General features: G+C 35.8%; 1 protein-coding gene across 1 annotated transcript; it reads left to right on the top strand.

The window, feature by feature from the left end:
- The first annotated feature begins 7,939 nt into the window (after positions 1 to 7,939).
- LOC119775776 (gastrula zinc finger protein XlCGF8.2DB-like) lies at positions 7,940 to 11,690 on the top strand. The gene has a single exon (XM_038273856.1). The coding sequence runs from the start codon at positions 7,960 to 7,962 to the stop codon at positions 9,070 to 9,072; it is 1,113 nt and encodes a 370-aa protein (XP_038129784.1). The 5' UTR covers positions 7,940 to 7,959; the 3' UTR covers positions 9,073 to 11,690.
- The last annotated feature ends 7,938 nt before the right edge of the window (positions 11,691 to 19,628 follow it).

Raw genomic sequence — 19,628 nt, 5'->3', positions numbered from 1 at the left:
TCCTCCCCCGGGAACCCAACAAAGGGGGGTTTTAGTCCCCGGAGCAAACCCCTTTTCTACTTTTAAGGCTACCCCTTAAAACATTAAATTTTTTGATAAAAGCTTTATATTTTAAGGGTGGCTCGGGGTTTACCTGCCCCTTTCTCAAAAAAAAAAAAAAGTTAATTTTCTATGGGCAGTTTTTTGGGAAAAGGAAAATGGGGAACCCCCTTTCATTTTCGCTTCATTCTCTCTCTTTCCCCCCTATTTTCCAAAATTCTTTTTTATTTCCCAATCTCTAACCTTCCTCTCTCTCTGCTTTTCCTCAAGTACTTTGCCCTCGATTTCCTTTTTGGCCCTTTTGACGTACCCTGGAAAGAAACTTCAGCTGGGGTGCTTCTATAAACCCCCTTTGTTAATAGATTTTGGGAAAGATCGCCTTTTTTTCCAGTGGTTCCTTTTTTTCCCTGACCGGGGACTGAGGGGAAGGGTCTCTCTTCGTCCCCCGGGGAAATGGGACCCTGCCTTGGAGCTCGTCTCCCTTTGGCTTTGTTTTTTTCCTGGCCCGGGGCCCGCCTTTTACAGCTGTTTTTTTGAATCCTGTTTTCGGGTCTCCTTGAACCCCATGGGCCCTCGGCAGAGGGCCCGCTCAAAACTGAGCCTGGTTCGGGGCTGGAGTTTCTTCCTTTTAAAAAGGATTTTTTTCCCTCCCCAAACTGTTCGCTACAAGAAATGCTTGGGTGTGAGGGATTTGTTTTTTGATCAATAATCGATGCAATCAACTGGTTTTTCCCTTTTAGATAAAAATTTTGTTCAATTTTGACTTATAAATCGGTTGAAACTGAAAGGCCTTGAAAGAAAATTTTTTAAATTTTGGCGCTATATAAAAAAACGAATTGAATTGTTTTTTAAAATTTTTGTTATAAAAGGAAATAAAGTAAAAGAAGAGACAGGAGAGGGGACTTTGGGGGAGGGTGTATAACATTCATAAAACGGGAATTTAAAATTTAAATTACTGGGTTTAAAGGTAAAAAATTTAAAATACTTTCTTTTACTAAAAATTTGGACATTTAAATTTGGCCTTTTAAAATTTAAAAAATAAACTTTATAATCCATGTTAAAGACTTTCAAAAATTTTAAATGGAGGAATTTGGGGTGAAATTTAGAGGGAAGGTTATATGTGGGGGGAAACTTTAAGGGACATAGAAACATTTATGGGGTTTTTCCATAATGACCAAAAGGGGGTTTAAAATTTAGAAAAAAAAAGGATTTTAAAAATTTGGTATTCAAAAATGATGAAAAGGAAACCCCAAAAAAATTTTTAAAAGATAAAACGGGACAGCAATTGTTTTAAATTTAAAGTTTAAAATTCTAAAAGCAGGTGTTTTGTTTAGGGCCCAAGAAATTTCAATAAAACAACTATAAAATTTAACATTATCCAATTTTAAATTAAAAATAAATTAAAGGAAAAAAGGGTATTGTAAAAAAAGGGGGTTTAAAAAAAGGGTGTTTTTTTGGGGAAACCAGTTTGGGAAAAACCCTTTGGGGAAATAGTGAAATAAAAATTGTTTAAAAATTGGATATAGTGGTATTTTGATAAATAAATTTTTTCTATATGTAAGGGCTATCTTAGAAGCTGCAATCAGGCTATAAGGAAAAAAAGGGGGGGGAAGGGAAAAAAAGGGTTTGGTGCCCGGGTGGACACCAGAATGAAAGGGAATTATCAAGAAAAAAATTTAAAACCCTTTAAATTTTTAAAAAAAAAAAACAAAATTTTTTTCAAATCTGACAAACCCCTACAAGAAATTACAAGCAAAATTAAAAAAATTTAAATTAAAATCCCAAAAAAGAATTATTGAGGATTTTTCTGTAATTCAAAAGGAGGGAGAAAAATTTTTATTCTAAGGTGTGGGAAACCCTTTAAAAAGGGATGAATGGGATTAAAAGAACAGTGGATATCCAAAAATTAAAATAAAGGGAAAAATAACGGGCATTACTGAAAGAAAAGGAAAAATTTTGGTAAATCCCTTTGTTAAAATTCATATTTCCCTGAAAAATATTAGTCAAGAAAAAAAAAAGGGGAGAAAAAGGGCCAATTTTGGAGAACAAGTTTTTTATTACAGCAAAAAAAAAATAAAAATAACCTTAAACCCTTTGGTTTAAATAACAAACTAAATAGGTTTTTAAAAAAAAAAAATTTTAATCAGCTCCAGAAAAGAAAAAATTTTATTATTTTAAATAATTACAATTTTAATTGAATCTTCTAAAAAATTATTTTTAGAAATGTTTTAATGAAAAGGGGAAAGGGGGGAATTGCCAAAGATTTTGGGAAAGGACCGGGCCCTAATTGGGTTTCCAATCAGAAAACCGGAAAGATAAAACCCAAAAACCCAAAAATTATCGGGCCCAATATTTTTAACACCCCAACTTAGTAAAATAATGGAGAAATAAATAAAAAAGATTAATAAATAAAATTGAAAAGAAACTTATATCTTTTTAAATCAAGTGGTTTTAGAAGGGGAAGAGGTACAATGGAGCCAGTTTTGTGTTAGACATAAATTTAAAAAAGGCACAGGTGAATAAAAAAGTGTTTTGGGCATTTTTTTTTTTGACATGAGAGAGCATATGACTTATTTGGGGAATTTTTAAATTAAAATTAAAAAAAGGGGTTATAAATTGGCCCTTTATGTTTCGGAGGGAATTAAAAACTTTCTAGAAATCGACAATACAATGAGGATGGGGAGGATTATTCAAAATTTTTTTGAAAATTGAAAATGGAACAAAAAAAAAGGGGAAGTAAAGTAACCCCGTTAAAATTTTCATGAAAGTTAATGATATTTTAAAAAAAGGGGGTAAATTTGGATTCTCTTTTTTGGCAATAATAAGGGGCCCAAAAAGAGGAAAAATTTTGTTTAATTTAAAAACCCCCTTCAAAACCCAATTCCCCAGTTGTAGAAAAATTTTTCCCTAAAAGGGGGTTTTAAACATACAGAAACCCAAATTGGGTTTTTGGAAAAGGTTTGGGTGAAAAAATTTTAACTTAAAATTTTGCGTTTTGGAAGAGTTAAAAATTTTTTTTAAATTTTCCTCATTTTTAAAAAGGGAATAAGGGGGTCGGGAAAAATTAAAATTTAATCATAAAGAGGAAGAAAAAAAATTTCAATTTTATTGGGAAAGGGGAAGTGGGGAGCGGGGGGAAATATTGTTTTTTTTGGGGTTTAAAGGATTTTTTTTGATTGGGGGATGTTTTTTTTTTATATTTTTCAGGGTAATTTTAAAATATTTTAATGATTTTTTTTTTTTTTAAGAATTTTTAAAATTCGCTTTTGGGAAATTCTTAAACAAATTTTTAAGGTTAAATGGGAAATGATTAAATTTTTTTAAAAGGAAAATTCAATTTTTTTTTTAGGGGCTTTTAAAAAAAAAAAAAATCATTTTAAATTTTAAATGGTTTTGGAAAAGGGAAAAAAAATTTTTTGGTTTAAAGGGTTAGTAAAAAAATTTTTTTTAAGAAATTAATTTAAAATCATTTGATTTTTTGGAAACATTAAAAACAGAATTAAAACCTTTGGTTTCCCCTTAAAAAAGTTATCCCATTATTAAAAAGAAAAAAAAGATAAAACCCAATTTTTAAATAAATAAAATAGTACAAAACACTTAAAAAACCTTTTAAATCATATAAAAATATAAACAGATGTTTCAAAAAATACTGCTAATAATAGGAATAGAATTTATTATACCACAGTTTCATAAAAATTTTGGGAAAAAAGGATTATGATTTTTCAGTAAAACCCGGGTGAAACTACTTTGTTTTTTACGTTAAAAGGGGTGGAAGGGGTAAGACCTTTAAAAACAAATCATTTCTCAGATTCCATTCGTCATTATCATTTTGCAAAATAATCAGCCCAGTCATAGACCAATTTTATTACTTTGGAAATACAAAACATTTTTACAGAATAAATATAAGGGGCAAAATGGTAAATTTTTTTTGGTTTCCGGCACATAACGAGAAAAAAAGGGAAATGAAAGGCAGACAGGATGGCAAAGGGAAGTACCAAAAGTTTGGGGGTAGACTTTAAAATGTTAGTTTTGGTATAACAAAATTTAAAGGGGTATAATTAAACAAAAAGAAAAAGAGAGTGCAAAATTTATGGAATGAAAAAAAAAGGAAGGGGGTTTTATAAAATACAAAAAAAATTGGCCCCAATTAAAATAAAAAGGGAACAGGAAAAGAAAATTATTTTTTCCACTTAGAATAAGGCACACTGGATTTAATAGATCGTTTTTTTTGATGGGGAAACATAAACCCGGGGAAATGTACTGTGGGAAATGAGACTGTGGAACATGTCTTTTTAAATTTGGGTAGAAATATTCGTTTACGAGAAAAAAGGTTAAATTAGGAAACTTATGAAATAAAATAAATTTTGACCATTGTCGATTTTTTGCAGAAGGAATCAGGAACAGAGGATATGGGGTTAAAATTTTTTAAATTTTTTTGAAACAGTTTTGGGTTGTAAATAGTAGATTTTTTTTTTTTCTTTTTTTTTTTTCTCCCAATTAGCCCCACACCCCATCCCAAATTTTGGTGGGGAAATCTCCCCTAACGTTTTGCCAACCCCCAAATAAAAACAATAAAAAAAAGAAGAAGTTTAGTTTGTTTACTTTTTCCTTTCTTTTTTTTTTTTAGGGAAATACGTAAATTAAAATCGAAAGTGACCCGGATGTAAATGTAGCTACCATGCGCGGGGGCTGCGGTGGGGATCGGTACATTAGCAGCATTAGCTTACTTTTTGTGTGGACCCATTGTAAGAGCTATAATCAGGAGTTTTGCGTGAAAAGGGTCTTCAGTCCAGCTTCAAAATTTTAATCACCGACATTTTTAACCCCCTGCTGAAGAAAAAATTCACAATTTAAAAAAAGAGTTCAAAGAAGAAAGAGCTGGGAAAATTCTCCCTCCCCGGGCTCAGAGTAAACAGGAGAAGAGGGAAACATCAGCACAGGATCCCCCAGACCCAATCCACAGGGGATAGGTGGGAAACACTGATAGAAACGTTCCCTGATATGCACACTGGGGAATTTTTTAACACTTTTGGGAAAACACCAAGGGTTTTGGTTTTTTAACAAAAGCTAATTTTCCCCTTTGAATTATTTAAAATTTGGGAAAGGGACCGGATCTACGCTTTTTGGGCAGGGGAGTAAAAACTTCCGCAAATACCCCATCTAAACCCCCCGTCACTCGACATTTAAAGAAAGGGGGGGCAAAGACATATTTTTAAATTACCCCATCACTCCCCGCCCCCCTTTGGGGCGCTGAAGTGATTTGTCGGCGCCATCTTGGGGCGGTCACTCCGTTCAGTGTCATGTGTTTAGCAGGAACAGGATAAATTTTAATCCACTATAACTCGCTGAAGTTTAACAAATTTTTCCTGAAAACAAACAAATATGGAGGACAAGTCCTGTCATACTTAAAAATAAATACAGAAACAAATAAATTCTCCAAAAATAAATCAGCATACAATTAATCCCCCCCAAAATACAATAAACAAATAAATGTATGTATTAATGAACTTATACAGTGAGCTATAAATGTACATATCTCTTTTAATTAGCTTATTTGTTTTTTTTTTGTCTTTGAAATAATTAACCTATTTATTTATTGTCCGTAATAATCTTCAACTAGTTATTTCTTTAAGCATTTTTTTTTGTGCTTGTTATATTTTTGTCTGGTTTATTCTTCCTTTGTATATTCTTTTTATTTCTTCCATGCTATTTATTTATTTCTTTTACATTCCTAACTGCATTTCTGCCTCATTATGCGAATGAGGAGGGACGTGTCTTAGAGGGTCACCATCTGCCCATTGGTTGCTTAGCAGCCATCGGCCACAGCACAACAAACATGGCTACCTACCATGAAGTTCTCAGTGAGCTGAGACATTAAGCAACTGTTTTTGAAAACACTGCTAACGTTATAAGTATGGACTTTATTATTTTTCGTTTGGACGCTCTGACAGACCGTGTGTTTGAGTTAGCGGCACACTTGGACAAAGATGTTGACAATGTCGTTTTTCAGCAGGATCTACGAAACAGGTGATCCGATGGCGGAACTCTGATGTCGGCCAGCGTCTCTCAGCTGCTCCCTCCTCCAACTGTGGTGCATTTAGGGACCGTCAACAAATCTTTGAACCAAGCACTATTGAGAAACAAAAATCAAAAAGTCCTCATCTTATGACCAGCTAAGACCAAACTAATCATGCCAATAGATAGCATATATAAGGAACACTTGCTTTTTTTCAATTTTTAAGATATTTTTAAAGACAAAGTTGGGACTTTTCTTCAATGGCTTCCAGGTCATGTGACCCACTGTCTCCAAATATATGCCAAATGGTTGTACTACTTTAGCCAGATCAGGCACTCATTTTTATTTGATTTTAAACTTTTATTCATTTTTAAAGATTTTTTTTATAATATAAAAATGTTCGTCACTTATTCTATTTTTTTATACACGTTTTAAGGTCAACATTGTGTGATCTCTTTTGCTGTAATCTGTTGCTGCTCTAACATCACTGTTTACCCACAGTGGGCCAACCAAGGGAGTTTATATTCTAGGTAGTGTATATCTGCTGTGTAATGTCTTCCAAAGCTCTGATGCCTTCATGAAGTTATCCATGTATCCATGTCCTTCTTCTTTTCTTCATCAAGCAGCAGGGTATGGCAGCAGTTCGACCTCCCCAACAAGGGGCTCGTAATTTCTGGGCCGCGACAGTCAATCCAGGATCCACTGTACTATATGTATATGTATATATATGTGTGTGTCTATAATTGGGGGTTTTAACTATCAACATTATATACGTAGACGCCTCATTGGACGCTGGCCGTCGTGTCTACAGGGCAGCCATCTTCACATACCCACAGTTCACTGTCAGAATGAATAGAAGACAACCTTGGATCTCATTAATCACATGAAAGACAAGTCAGAGATAATATTACAATAATCACAACCAAATAAAAGACAAAAAATCTAAAATCTAAAACATTTACGTTAGATTACAAATTTATTCATATTAAAAACTTTTTTCATGCTGAACTCCAACTGGATGAGAGATATGTAAAGTTATATGTTTTGCAAATATTACTATGATAAACAAATATTCATATATTATAAGATTATGTTTTAAAAATATATAAAGAAAAAAATATGGAGTACGCATTAAAACAAAACTCCACAGGTGCAAAAAATACTGGCACCTCAACATAAAAACAGTCATTGATATTTAGTAGATCCTAAGTAAGTGAGTAAGAAGTAGTTAAGGGTATTAAACTCAATAAAATGATTAGGGTACCCACATTTTTGCACCGGTCAAGTTTTGGTTTAATGCATACTGCACATATGTGTGTGTGTATGTATGTATATATGTGTGTGTGTGTGTGTGTGTGTATATATATATATATATATATAGATATATATATATATATATATATCTATATATATATATATATATAGCTATTGACAGATATTGAAGTTGTAAACTGGTTGTGTAAATAGAAATCAGTGCTAGATGGTCTTCCCACATGATGTTTTAACTTTTCAGATGGCAGTAAACAGCACTAATTAAATTGTTTGGAAAGTTAAGATTGGGTTTGTGTACTGGGAAAATTTGAGTATGGTATTTTGAGTGTTTTTTTAAACGGGAATAAAATTCAATTGGACAGAAAAAAGTAGCCATCACACCATTGACCCATAAACGTGTTGATAATGGCTGAGAAGCTCTAGACAATATGTTCAGACAGATTCTAAAGTTTTAATGTTTAAAGTGGAGTCCAAACCTTGCCAGCTGTAGGAGCATTGACCAGTCTTCTATAATCTGTGATTGTGAAGTCAACAGCTGCAGTGCAAGCTGGGACATTTAGTTCCAATCTGTTTGCATGTAGTTAGATCAACACAATAATGATTAAATAGAAGTTTCTTTTCTTCAATAAACAATGGGACGATTTTCTGCTGTGTTTGTCTTTCCAGACCGCCTGATGGATTATGTTGCAAAAGAGGAGGATTTCTCTGATCAGCAGCTCTGTGGACAGGAGAGGAATTCCAGTTTGGACCAAGAGGAGCCAGAACCTCTGCAGATGAAAGAAGAGAAGCAAGAACCAGAACATCCCTGGACAAAAGAGGAGATCATTGAGGTCCCTATAAGTGAGCATGAAGAGCAGCTTGATCTAAACGAAAAGACTGGAGAAACAGGAGAGAAATCTTTCCCATGTTTGACATGTGGAGAAAACTTTCTTAAAAAAGAACATTTAATGGATCACAAGAGAACTCACACAGGTCAGAAGATTTATGAATGTGTTTACTGTGGAAAAAGCTTAAGTAAGAAGTCGAATCTTGACAAACACATCAGAATACACAAAGATGAGAAGCCATTTTCTTGTACGATTTGTGGCAAAGGTTTTATTCTTAATGGTCGTTTGACCGAACACATAAGAACTCACACAGGTGAGAAGCCTTTTACATGTCTGTCCTGTGGAAAAGGCTTCACTGTAAAATCTGCTCTTAAAAAACACATCAGAACTCACACAGGTGAGCAGCCTTTCTACTGTACTATTTGCAATAAGAATTTTAATGAAATGCATTGTTTGACTTCTCACATGAGAATTCACACAGGTGAGAAGCCATTTTCTTGTACAATTTGCGGCAAAAGTTTTTCTCAAAAAAGTAATTTGACCCAACACATAAGAACCCACACAGGTGAGAAGCCTTTTACATGTGTGTCCTGTGGAAAAGACTTCACCTCGAGTTATGCTCTTAAAAAACACATCCAAATTCACACAGGTGAGAAGCCTTTTTCTTGTACTTTTTGTGGCAAAAGTTTTTCTGCACAAAGTCGTTTGACCCATCACTTAAGAACCCACACAGGCGAGAAACCTTTTACATGTGTGTCCTGTGGAAAAGGCTTCACTTTAAAATCTTCTCTTAAAAAACACCTCAAAACTCACACAGGTGAGAAGCCATTTTCCTGTATTACTTGTGGGAAAAATTTTACTGAAAAATTTTGTTTGACCAGACACATGACGACATGTGAGAAACACATGAAACCTTGAAATGTAAAACTAATTTTCTTAAAAGTTGTTAAATAGAGGAAGGTATGTCCCCTAAAAAGGCAGTTGCGCCTCTGGGCTTCCCCACCGGTTATTTTCCTGGGAGCAAGTTACTTACTGCTCTTAACTCAAACTGGGTAAAACCATATAAAAAGGACTATAAAAACAGGAGTAAAAAGTAACAGAGTTTATTCCAGATCAGGTCATTACAGGACAGAGAAACATGTTCTGAGCTTGCACAGCTGTGGGCTCAAAAATCGCGTCCGCGAGTGTCCGGCAAAAATTGAGCCCCGAAGAAGGTAATCTCCTGCTTCTTATAGCTCATGAGTCTATGTGTTGCACCAGGTGGATGCTTAGCTGTCCGTATCAGAAACTGACACGCCATCCATGCCCAAGGATTATAGATAGCTCTCCTCTATCAGTCCGGCTTCAAGATGTGCCCAAATCCTGTGTATCTTTAAAAGGCAAAAAAGCTGTCCTATTTAGATGACCCACGTACACAAAGTGACATCCACAATGTGAAGGAAGGCCATCTACTCTATCTGGCTAACAAAGTAGCAATGCACATGATGTATAAAAGAATAAACCTAACAAATTAGAGATCTATTGTATTACATAAAAAGCCACAGCAATTGAGAGCCACAGGAATGAACAGTAGAGGCCGTTTTCTATGTTTGACCTGTTATAGAATAGCTTTTTCCAACTAAAATGTGAGTTTTAAGCACATTTTAAATGGAGAAAAAGGCTATGCAAATTAGTGGTCTTTACCTTTGGTTGGCAGTAAATTAAACAACAGCAGCAAAAATAATGTCCACATTACGTCGTTTTTCAAGGCTGTAGTAAACAGGAAGTAGGGGATGCCATCTAACACTGATGGCAGATCAGTAGTGGAAGAAAGTGTTGATGAATGTGTTGTTTTAGGGGAAGTTCTTCTTAAGTTAAAGGTATAGTGGAGGATGTTTTTTTTGTGGGTGGATCATCAGAGTAAGTGGTTTTTCTTATTGTCAATCACACTGGTGATATGTTTACGTAAGGCTGTCCTGAGTGCTCTTCCCCATTTTCACTTACCGGTGGTGAGTCTGACCTAGTGGAAGAATTGCAAATCTTCTTTAAGCTGGGCGTACACTACAATTTTTTCTGCTCACACTGTATGACTAAAACCGCAGAGTCAAGTTGTACAGCGTGAGCTCACAGCTCAAGATTTATGTCCGGCCTGGTGCTCTGGTGCAATCTACCGGCTCACACTGTACGACTAAAGACCATGTTGGATTCAGCTCCGCAGTGATATGTAGCTGGTGGTGGTCGTGAGAGGCTGAGATGGCATATTTGCTGTTCTATGCGCCCTAATGCAAGTCTGGTTAAAAGCCCTAGAATAAAACAACAGGTTTTCTTCCTTTTATGGTATGATCATGAATATTTTGATGAGCTGTGCACTGATTGGTTGGTTTACAACGTGCGAAGCTACTGAGCAAAGACGCTTCATAGCAACAAGCACTCACTAACTGAAACATCAAATTGTTAATATAGTAGGGTGACCAGACGTCCTCTTTTTCCCGGGCATGTCCTACTTTTCATACCTAAAAAAAAATGTCCAGTGGGAATACAGTAGTCTGGGATTTTGGTCGACTACAGTGCAGCAGAACTGAGCCGCCAGATCCGGGGCTGGTCCAAGAACTGCCAGACTAGGGTAGGGAACAAGTGGTTCCTCCGTCCGCCAGGGTTCCCGGACCAGCCCTGGAGCTGATGGCTCAGTTTGAGTGCCCGGTCCGGTCCAGTCAGTGGCCCCAATTTCGTGACGTGACAAAAGTACAGGCCAGAACCAGATAAGGCAACATCCCTGAGTTTACGTCAACCCTGGGCTTTGTTCTGATTCGCCCGTTTTTTGGTGGAGGTTTAGAATTGTGAGATTTGCAGAGAAAGGAGGTGTCGATGGGTTTTGAACTTCTCTGTACGCCTGTTTCACCCACTGAACTATTATTATTCATCCATGACAATGGAAACTCACTTTTGAATTCTATGACCCCTTTAAGATCCAGTTATTACTGACCACCCAATGAAAATTGTCCATGGGAGCAGAGACAGCCAGAATGACTCAGAAAAGAGGTCAGAAAACACTTTGACAGGTTGATAGGGGTCAGGGTCAGAAAACTCAGCAATGAATCGTCATAATCTGGCACTGGTGTCAGGTCTGAGAGTTATATAGTGGATTAAATACTAAATGAAACCAGCACTAGTGCCAGGAATCATGACTAACTCATTGGAAAAAGCTGATAGGAACGCAACAAAGTCCATCTAGAAACTCCTCCTCATTACATGAGAATCTCGCATGTTAAAGGCCTTTTGTTTTCAGGGAAATCTTTCATTGACACTATCATCTACTTTATACAAATGTTGTTTTGTTTATTTATTGCATTCTCTGTGGTGGGTGTTTCCAATTAATGTAATTATTTCTACTTTGATGTACTGAGCAGAAACAAAAATCTCATGTATTGTAAAATTTCTTTGGTTTTATATAAGTTAAAGATCATGGTTTTCCATGTTTTCTCTGATCTTTTCAGACACCTAAAGCTGTATTCTACATTATTTAATGGTATTAAAATGTTCAGATGATGATTAATGAATTTGTCTTCACTTTTTCTTTGTGGTCATTGTTTGGTGAATTTAATTACTTCAAATTTAGTTTAAACAGATGAGTTTCTTCATGTTATTTCTTAGAAAGAAAGTTGTTGCTTGAAGGTTAGTCTTTAAAGGAAATCTGAATACAGGATGAACCGTTAAAATCCATGTAGAATTATCACTGTTGTTGTTGTTGTAGAACCCTTTCTACCCGGTCAAAATACGATGGAGGTATTGTTTTTCAGATGGCATACTCAAAGGAAGAAACATGTTACAGTATCAACAGAATTTATTCCAGTCATGTTTAACAAATCATTGATACAAGCAAAAATTGCACGGGAAGATCTTACCTTCTATCCGGCCCCTCCATAGCGGCCATTTCACGGGAAGACCTCACTGAAAAGTCCGCCAGCTAGGTGAGGCTGGAGACTCTCTGGCCCCCATATGTCAGCAAAAGAATGGTCATTGCTGCTGACCCACACAGAAGAGTGAACAGATATTACAGTTATTTTGTTTGTGGTGCTACCATTTTAAAGATATAAAGAGATGTTTCTAGAGGTCATCAAAGGTCAACCCACCTTCTTCAAATTTGACAAAATTGGTGTCAAACATTTGTGCAGCAAAAACAGATGTTAACTGACCTTTGATTACCTCTACAAATTATTAATATCATTAAAATGATAGCATTACAAATGAAAATCTTTGCCGTTCAAAAATATAAAATTTTAAAATAAATTTTATATATAAAATATTTAAAATATATTAATTATTGCATATTTTAAAATATATAATTTTTTTGTACTGCTATCATTTTAATGATATTAATAATTGTTTGTAGAAGCTATCAAAGGTCAGTGAACGTTTGTTCATTCTGAAACTCTGAATTTCATATAAATTATAAGTTGCTAACCTATGATTATATAATTTTAAACTGTAAAAAAAAAATGATAGCGGCACAGACGAAAATTTTTGCTGCACAAACGGAGGCGATTTATTTGACACCCATTTTGCCTCATTTGAAGCAAAATGTTGGGGGGGGGCTGGTTGACCTTTGAATACCTCTAGAAACATTTTTTTATATCTTTAAAATGGTAGCGGCACAAACGTTTGACACAAATTTTGTCCTATTTGAATAAGGTGGGGGGGCCAACTGCACTCAGGTTCCCCGCTCATGTTTTCCCGCAGCAGGTCTTCAAACTCATCAGGTAACGGAGAGAAGTTGTCCAACAGAACCTCCAGCTCGCCTTCATTTATTTCACTCATTATTATTTCTGTCAAAGTTAGTAAGAAGCTGTTAGAAACACCTAAAAAAAAAACACATAACCAGCAGAACTAGTTTTTCTGTCGTTGCTCCGTAAAGCAAACCTTAACCGTTTGCTAACTTCTAGCTAATTAATGATCCGAAGCTGGTTAGCTAGCATGCTAACAGCAAAAACAGGAAAAATAAACAAACACACAAACAACGCAAATACTGTCCCTAATGTGGAGAAGGTGGAGTAATTAGTGAAATACTAACGCAATAGCTAATACTATACTAACTGTGTAGTAAGAGTGTATTTACAAGATAGACGGTTGATCAGAGAATAAATAAGGTTAGCTTCCGGTCAGGTTAAAGGTCAAAGTGGATGAAATTCACAGCTACAGTTGATAAGAATTTTATAAATGATAACTATTAAAATAATTAAAATTATAGTGAACTACAACTGTTTCTGGATAGAGCATATTGACAGATGAAACCTTTTTTTTTTATCTTAAATGCAGAATGTTTGTGTATATTTTCAAAATCTTGCTCTAAGTTGGTCCCTCTATCAGCTAAAGGCAAGTTTTAGAATCTCTATACTTCATTTAATGATTAATCAATGACTAAATTAGTTGATTATGGTAATAATTGATAAATTACGATTAGTCTGATTAATTGTTTCAGCCCTAGTTTTAATATTCTTCTTTGTTGGGTTTCAATGCTGCTGAGTAGAAGCTTAAAAGCTGGATGTTTTATTTCCAGTTGGTGAAGCAGTTTTCAGGACGTTTAGAGAAGTTTTTCTGGTTTCTTTATTTCTTCAGGAGGGATTTTCTTTTAGTAAATCAGATTTTCCGATTTGCTTCACTTCACTCTTTGAAAACTGCAAACACTTCCTTTATCTCTTGCACACTAGTTGTCATTTATTCATTTAGTAATTGATTAATTTATATTTATAAAACAAAAAATTAGAGGACCATAAAAAAGGAAAACAATTATTCTCATGCTGTGCATTTTGTCCTGGTGTTTTGCACTATTTTATTAGTTAGTTAGTATTTTATAAGCAACTGAAAAGCTGACAAACAACATCAGGAATATAAACAATGATCATAACAAATGTTATGGCCAGATGGGCAGAAGCACAAACATTTATACTGAAGAAAACAGAAACACAGACATGAAAATCTGACAAAATATGTTCAAATTAATAACATAGAAAACATTAAGACTGAGATTTAAATCTAGAAAATAATAAAAAAAAATAAGATCATTGTCCAGCATAGGTAAGAGGGAAGCCCAGCGTGGTTCTGATTATGGAAGTTTAAACCTCATCATTTTAGCCTCAGTTAACCAGAATTACAAAGTGATTTATCTCGTAACAAAGAGTAGTAGTTAATTCTCACCATGCTGAACATGATTATCTTTGCACTAATTACTTATTCTCTTGGAAAACAACTCCAGAACTAAAACTGAATCAATGTTCTACAAAATGTGAGCCTGAAATGAACCAATGATGGATTCTGCTGGTAACGGTGAAGTCTGGGTGCCTTTAGGAGGACAGAGAGCAGCCAGTGAGCTCAGAGGAGCCCTTCTAACCTTCAATAAGCCAAGCCGGTTGCCAGGGTTACCCCCTCGCTGCTCCAGGTCCAGCTCAGGCTAACAGTTTTCATCTGGGCCTCCTCCTCAGACGGAGGAACAGCTGACTGCTTTGTGCTGCGGTGTCATGGCTTTAACACCGGTGCTCTTCCACAGAGACGTTACAGCGGGTCAATCAGAGCATCAAGCTTTTATTTTCATCAATTATTCCCTGATTAAGGATCATGGGCAGGTATCTGCCTCGTTTTGTGTGTGCAGGTCAGAATCCCAATCCGAGCACACTCACCTGTAACAAGAAATCATCAAACCTCTTGATCCGGTTCTTCCAGTCTCTACTTTAATCGCTGTCATAGGTGAGGTATCAGCTAATATCCATTTATTTCATGAATCTTCCAGGGTTTTGAAGAGGAGAGCAGCCAATTAATCATTGAACTGCTGTGCTGCACATCGATCAAAATTATCTGCTGGGTTTTCCTGGATAGAAACCTTTCTAAACCAGAACATCTATGATTTGATTGAATCCAGATGCAGGTTGTTAGTCGGCATTATATAAATAAACTTAATTGATTTCTGTTTTAAGATAAGAAGGTTTATCCTGTCTTTTGAGTTTAGATGTTTTCAGCTGTTCCCTGATTTATGTTGATAAATTCAGAAGATGTGTTGTTAATGTTTTTACTCATATTTTCCATTGCAAGGTTTTTGTTGCTGCTTTTATAGAGATTTGCTGGAAACATCAATTGTGATCTATCAAAGAAAAGGGTCAAAGTTGATGGTCACATGATGAGTTTCCTGCTTTTCCTGCTTTGCCTTTTTGACATTCAAAGTCAAAATGAAGAACAGTTTCTCTCCTCATTTCCCCTCCAGGAACAACAGGAAAACAATCGACTTGTTGTCTTTTCCAATACTATCGCTGGTTTGCAGCATTCACCTGTTTCTATCATGGAGCCTTTTCATCCCATCAGCTCTCCACACAAACAGATGTAACCATGGCAACTGTTCTGGTGCTCTAGAAGGTCTCTGACTGATACAAGTCCTTGCATTTGGAGACCTGGGATCTCCCTGAAGAGCGTCTGACAGGGAAAAAAAGAGTGAGAAATCTCTCACACCTGAAAAGGGAGGATTAAAAGCAAAGGAACAGATTATATATTACAATTTAAACCTGCAGAGTTTAAGTTGACACATCTAAAAAGAAAAGCTGATGACTGGAGTTGATCTCTGGTTTTAGGTGGAGGTGGAAGTCTACAGAAGGGACTGGAAGAAGCTTCCAGGCCTCGGTGAGCCAGACATCGACTGGGAGCAGAGTGTCTACCTGCATCTGATTCTGCAGACTTTCCACTGAACAATGTGACACAAAGTAACAATGGAACAGAATACAAATAGTTTCTCACTAGATTAGGTTTGTCTTCAGTCAGCATTTCCATTCAATACGTAAAGAAAATGACCAAATAAAACCATGTTTGACCCAGTCAGTCCCCAGGATGCAGGGATAATTAACCAGCTGGGCTACAAATGAATATTAATCTGCCAATTCAACCTAATGGCTGTTGGTTCCTTTTAACCAGACTTTAACCAGACCTCCAACAGAGGTCTGGTTAAAGTCTGAAAATAACAGAAAAAAACCGGAAGAAATGTTTGAAATTATTCCAGAAGGACTTGACTGATTTATAGGGATGACTGGAAATAAAGCAGAAGTTACTGCAGCAGAGAAGCTAGACTTTCCACCATATTTAATCCAGAGCAGCTGCACTAAAACCTAATTTAACAGGTTTGTTGGAGGAAACTAACATCCTTACCAGCTGCAGCATTTAGCTAAATTACTTTTCTTTACGCAGCAGCAGAACCACAGGTGTAAGAACCACCCTGGACTTAGCCCTGTCTGCCAACATGACCGTTGACGACGGCGAGATGGTGTGTGTGTGAATCTTGGTGGCGAGCAATAAGAGCATCACCTTCTAGGGCGTCATCTTCCAGGGATTCATCCGCTACGAGGCCCTCAGGAAGGATTACGGCAACCAGGTAATAGTCCCTAATATTAGCAATTAAAAAAAAATCTACAGTTGGACTTTTTGATTATAAATATTAGTGGTGGACATAGATCTAGATTAATCTAACCGTAATCTTGGAATTAATCTAGATTAATGTACATGAAATGGTTTATTAGAATTCTGCCAAAAAAAAAAAAAAGGATAACTTTATTAATCCCTTGTGGGAATTTTTTATTTCTTTTTGCATTGCAACCGTTTACAGAAGAGGAAAAAATAACATTGTACTGTAAGTACACATAAGATATAAGAATAAGATAGGAGTAAGAATAAAATAAGATAAGGATGATATGTGTGTGCTGCCTAAATAATAAGTAAAAGTAAGTTTTGAACAGGTTTCTCACACAAGGTGGCGCTTTAGACCAGGGGCTCATCTCCAAAATGAATCACAAACTGCTTGAGAAAGCTTTTCTACTATGATTACTGGTTAAAATAAATAATATTCAATAAGATGTATTTGTCTTTTAGAAGTGTTTATTCAGATAAACATGATAGGTCATTATGAACACTTTACAGTCAGTAGCTTTATTTCGGTTTCTTTCTGTCCTTTTTCCACCGGTCATTGTAATGTCCTGTTAGGCTGGAACAGTCGCAAGGGCTTCTGGGTAATATCAAGATGGGGAAACATTAGCATTTTATCCTAGTTTTGTGTTAAAGAGGGTTGTTTATGTCTGTAGTCTGTTCATGCTAAGCTAACATTATGTTCTGGAGGTTGCAGTTGTAAGTGTTAACAATGGCACTATTGGAGGAGTGAAAGACTTTAAATATCTAAATTAGGTCATTTTCTCTTTAAAAATATGTGCTTTTTTTCATGAATGTCCAGGTAAATGAGATGATTATTAGTATGGACCCAGCTCTAAACCCAATTTTGAGAATAGATTAATGGTGATTTTTTGTTTATTGCTGGGTAAGAATCTGGCACAGCTGATAAATGTATTTTGTATATGTCAGTAAAGCTTTTAAATATGAGATAAAATAATGAATCATCTGTTGGGCGTTGATGTGCTGCTGTTGCAGGTGAGCATTGCTGCTAAAATGGCCCAGCTGATTTATTTTTGCTTCTACAAGTAGAACAGCATGGAGTTCAGGATGATGACAGAAAAGTCTGTATGTGCTCAGACTTGGACAACTTTCATTGTCATTTTGTATACACACTGTATACAAAACGAAGACTCAAAGTCCACATCTAAAGCCATGGAGGGAATTTGGTTTGATTACTGATTGTAATGGGGACCAGGAGTCCCATCACCCCATGAAATATGATTATTGATTTTGTGTTATGTAATATTAAGTTGGAACAAATAGTAGGGTTGTTTGAGCTCTTTATTGTAGTTTTGTTTGGACATTTTTGGCACGCTTTCTTGTGAAGCAGAAGGACTAGCCATCCTGTCTGTGAAAAGAAGGTTTTCACATTAATGTCAATTATTTCTCCTTATTTTCTGTTTATGTTAAGTCAAAGTTTCCTGGTTTGGCTCCTCAGCTGGGCGTGGCTGAAAAGGTAGAAGTGCTGCAGGTGCTGCAATGCACTTGGTGCAAACCAAATTATCAGGAGGGTAGGTGTGCACAAGCTGGAGTTCAATAAAGCCACCAAAGCGTCTATTTTGTCTTGCCTCTCCATTAAATATTGGGCCTCCGCCGGTCAAGCTGACACTGATGCAAACAATTAACATTTGCAAATAGAAATAAACTTAGATTTTATTTGTCATTTTGTTTACACAAGTGTAAAACAAAAAGAAATTTAGTTTGGAACAGCTCGCTGGACAATTTCATCTTTTTAAAGAGACTAACGGGACCAAAACTCTACAAACAGCTTGGCTTCAATTGCTTTTCTCTCTTCATCAATTCAACCATCATTTAAAAACTTCATTTTATATTTACTCAGGTTATCTTTATTTAATATAAACATCTGTCTGATGATCTGAAACATTTATTGATGCAAAAAAGCAAAAACAGCAGAAATCTGAAGGAGGCAAATACAGTTTAAAGGTCTCTGTATAAAACTTCTGATATTAATTTCCATCTGTTCTATAGTCTCAATCTATGTGTTAAAGCTCTAGAAGCTCCTTCTTCCTCATCTAAACTTGATGAGTTAATATTCAGATTCAATCAACTCTTACTAACAGAAACATGCCCACCGTAGAAAGAATCCTTTTCAAACTGCAGACAGGAACCTGAACATTTGATAAACTAGAACTTCTGATATTTCTCCTCATTCGTCATTCTACTTTTTCAGAAGTTTTTTTGTTAAAGCTTGTATCTCCATCTCTGTAGAATAACTAACTTCTTTATTAGACCTTCTTTATACAAACTCTTAGTTCTAGTTTGAATCTGAACTTCTGTTTCTGTCAAATATTCTAGTGTATGTTGATTCTAGCCTATCATTTTCCAATTCCTATAAGGTTGCAGCTGCTCTTTGTCACCAGCAGATGGCGCAGTGGATCCAGCTCCAGATGCTGGACTGTAAGTACCTGCAGCAGGTGGAGCAGCTGGATGGTGACTCTTTCCTCATGGACCTCCAACAGAACCTTAGCAGGTGGATGGAGAGTATAATTCTGGATTTAAACCAACAACCTTCAGATAACCAGCCAGCCAGCTTTTTTAACACATATGTTACGTCCACCTGGCTTGTCAGGTGGGGTAACATTAATGGAGACCACACAAGGATTTTCAGAGTTAATAAAAAGGAAATTTATTAAATTATATTAAGTAAAAACTGAAAAAAGGATTACCTGAAATAAGAAGCCAAAACAGATTAACACAAAACCATAACCAATTAGAAATAAACAAACGCAAAACAAACCTAACAAAACTCAGTCATAAAGTCCAAACCAAACCAAACCAACTGGAGTTCTGAAGAGGGAGAGGAGGAAAAAGGCCTCCTGACTGCTGCAGCATGACAGCTTTTAAGCAGCAGAGCACCAATCAGGGGAAAAATCATAACACCTGCAGAAGGCCTGCCTCCAGGACCCTGAAAGAAAAAGCAGAGACCCCCTGCAGCCGTAACACATATGTCTTTTTTATTTCTGAGTTTTTAATCCAAATTTAACTCATGTGGTGACTGAATGCTT

Source organism: Cyprinodon tularosa, unplaced genomic scaffold (assembly GCF_016077235.1).
Source record: "Cyprinodon tularosa strain WSP-4 unplaced genomic scaffold, ASM1607723v1 ctg893, whole genome shotgun sequence".
Lineage (NCBI taxonomy): Eukaryota > Metazoa > Chordata > Actinopteri > Cyprinodontiformes > Cyprinodontidae > Cyprinodon > Cyprinodon tularosa.
This window is presented reverse-complemented; position numbering and strand designations above follow the sequence as displayed.

Bases quoted from the DNA above. Each gene is read 5' to 3' on its own strand.
- LOC119775776 (XM_038273856.1), top strand. From the start codon at position 7,960: ATGGGACGATTTTCTGCTGTGTTTGTCTTTCCAGACCGCCTGATGGAT.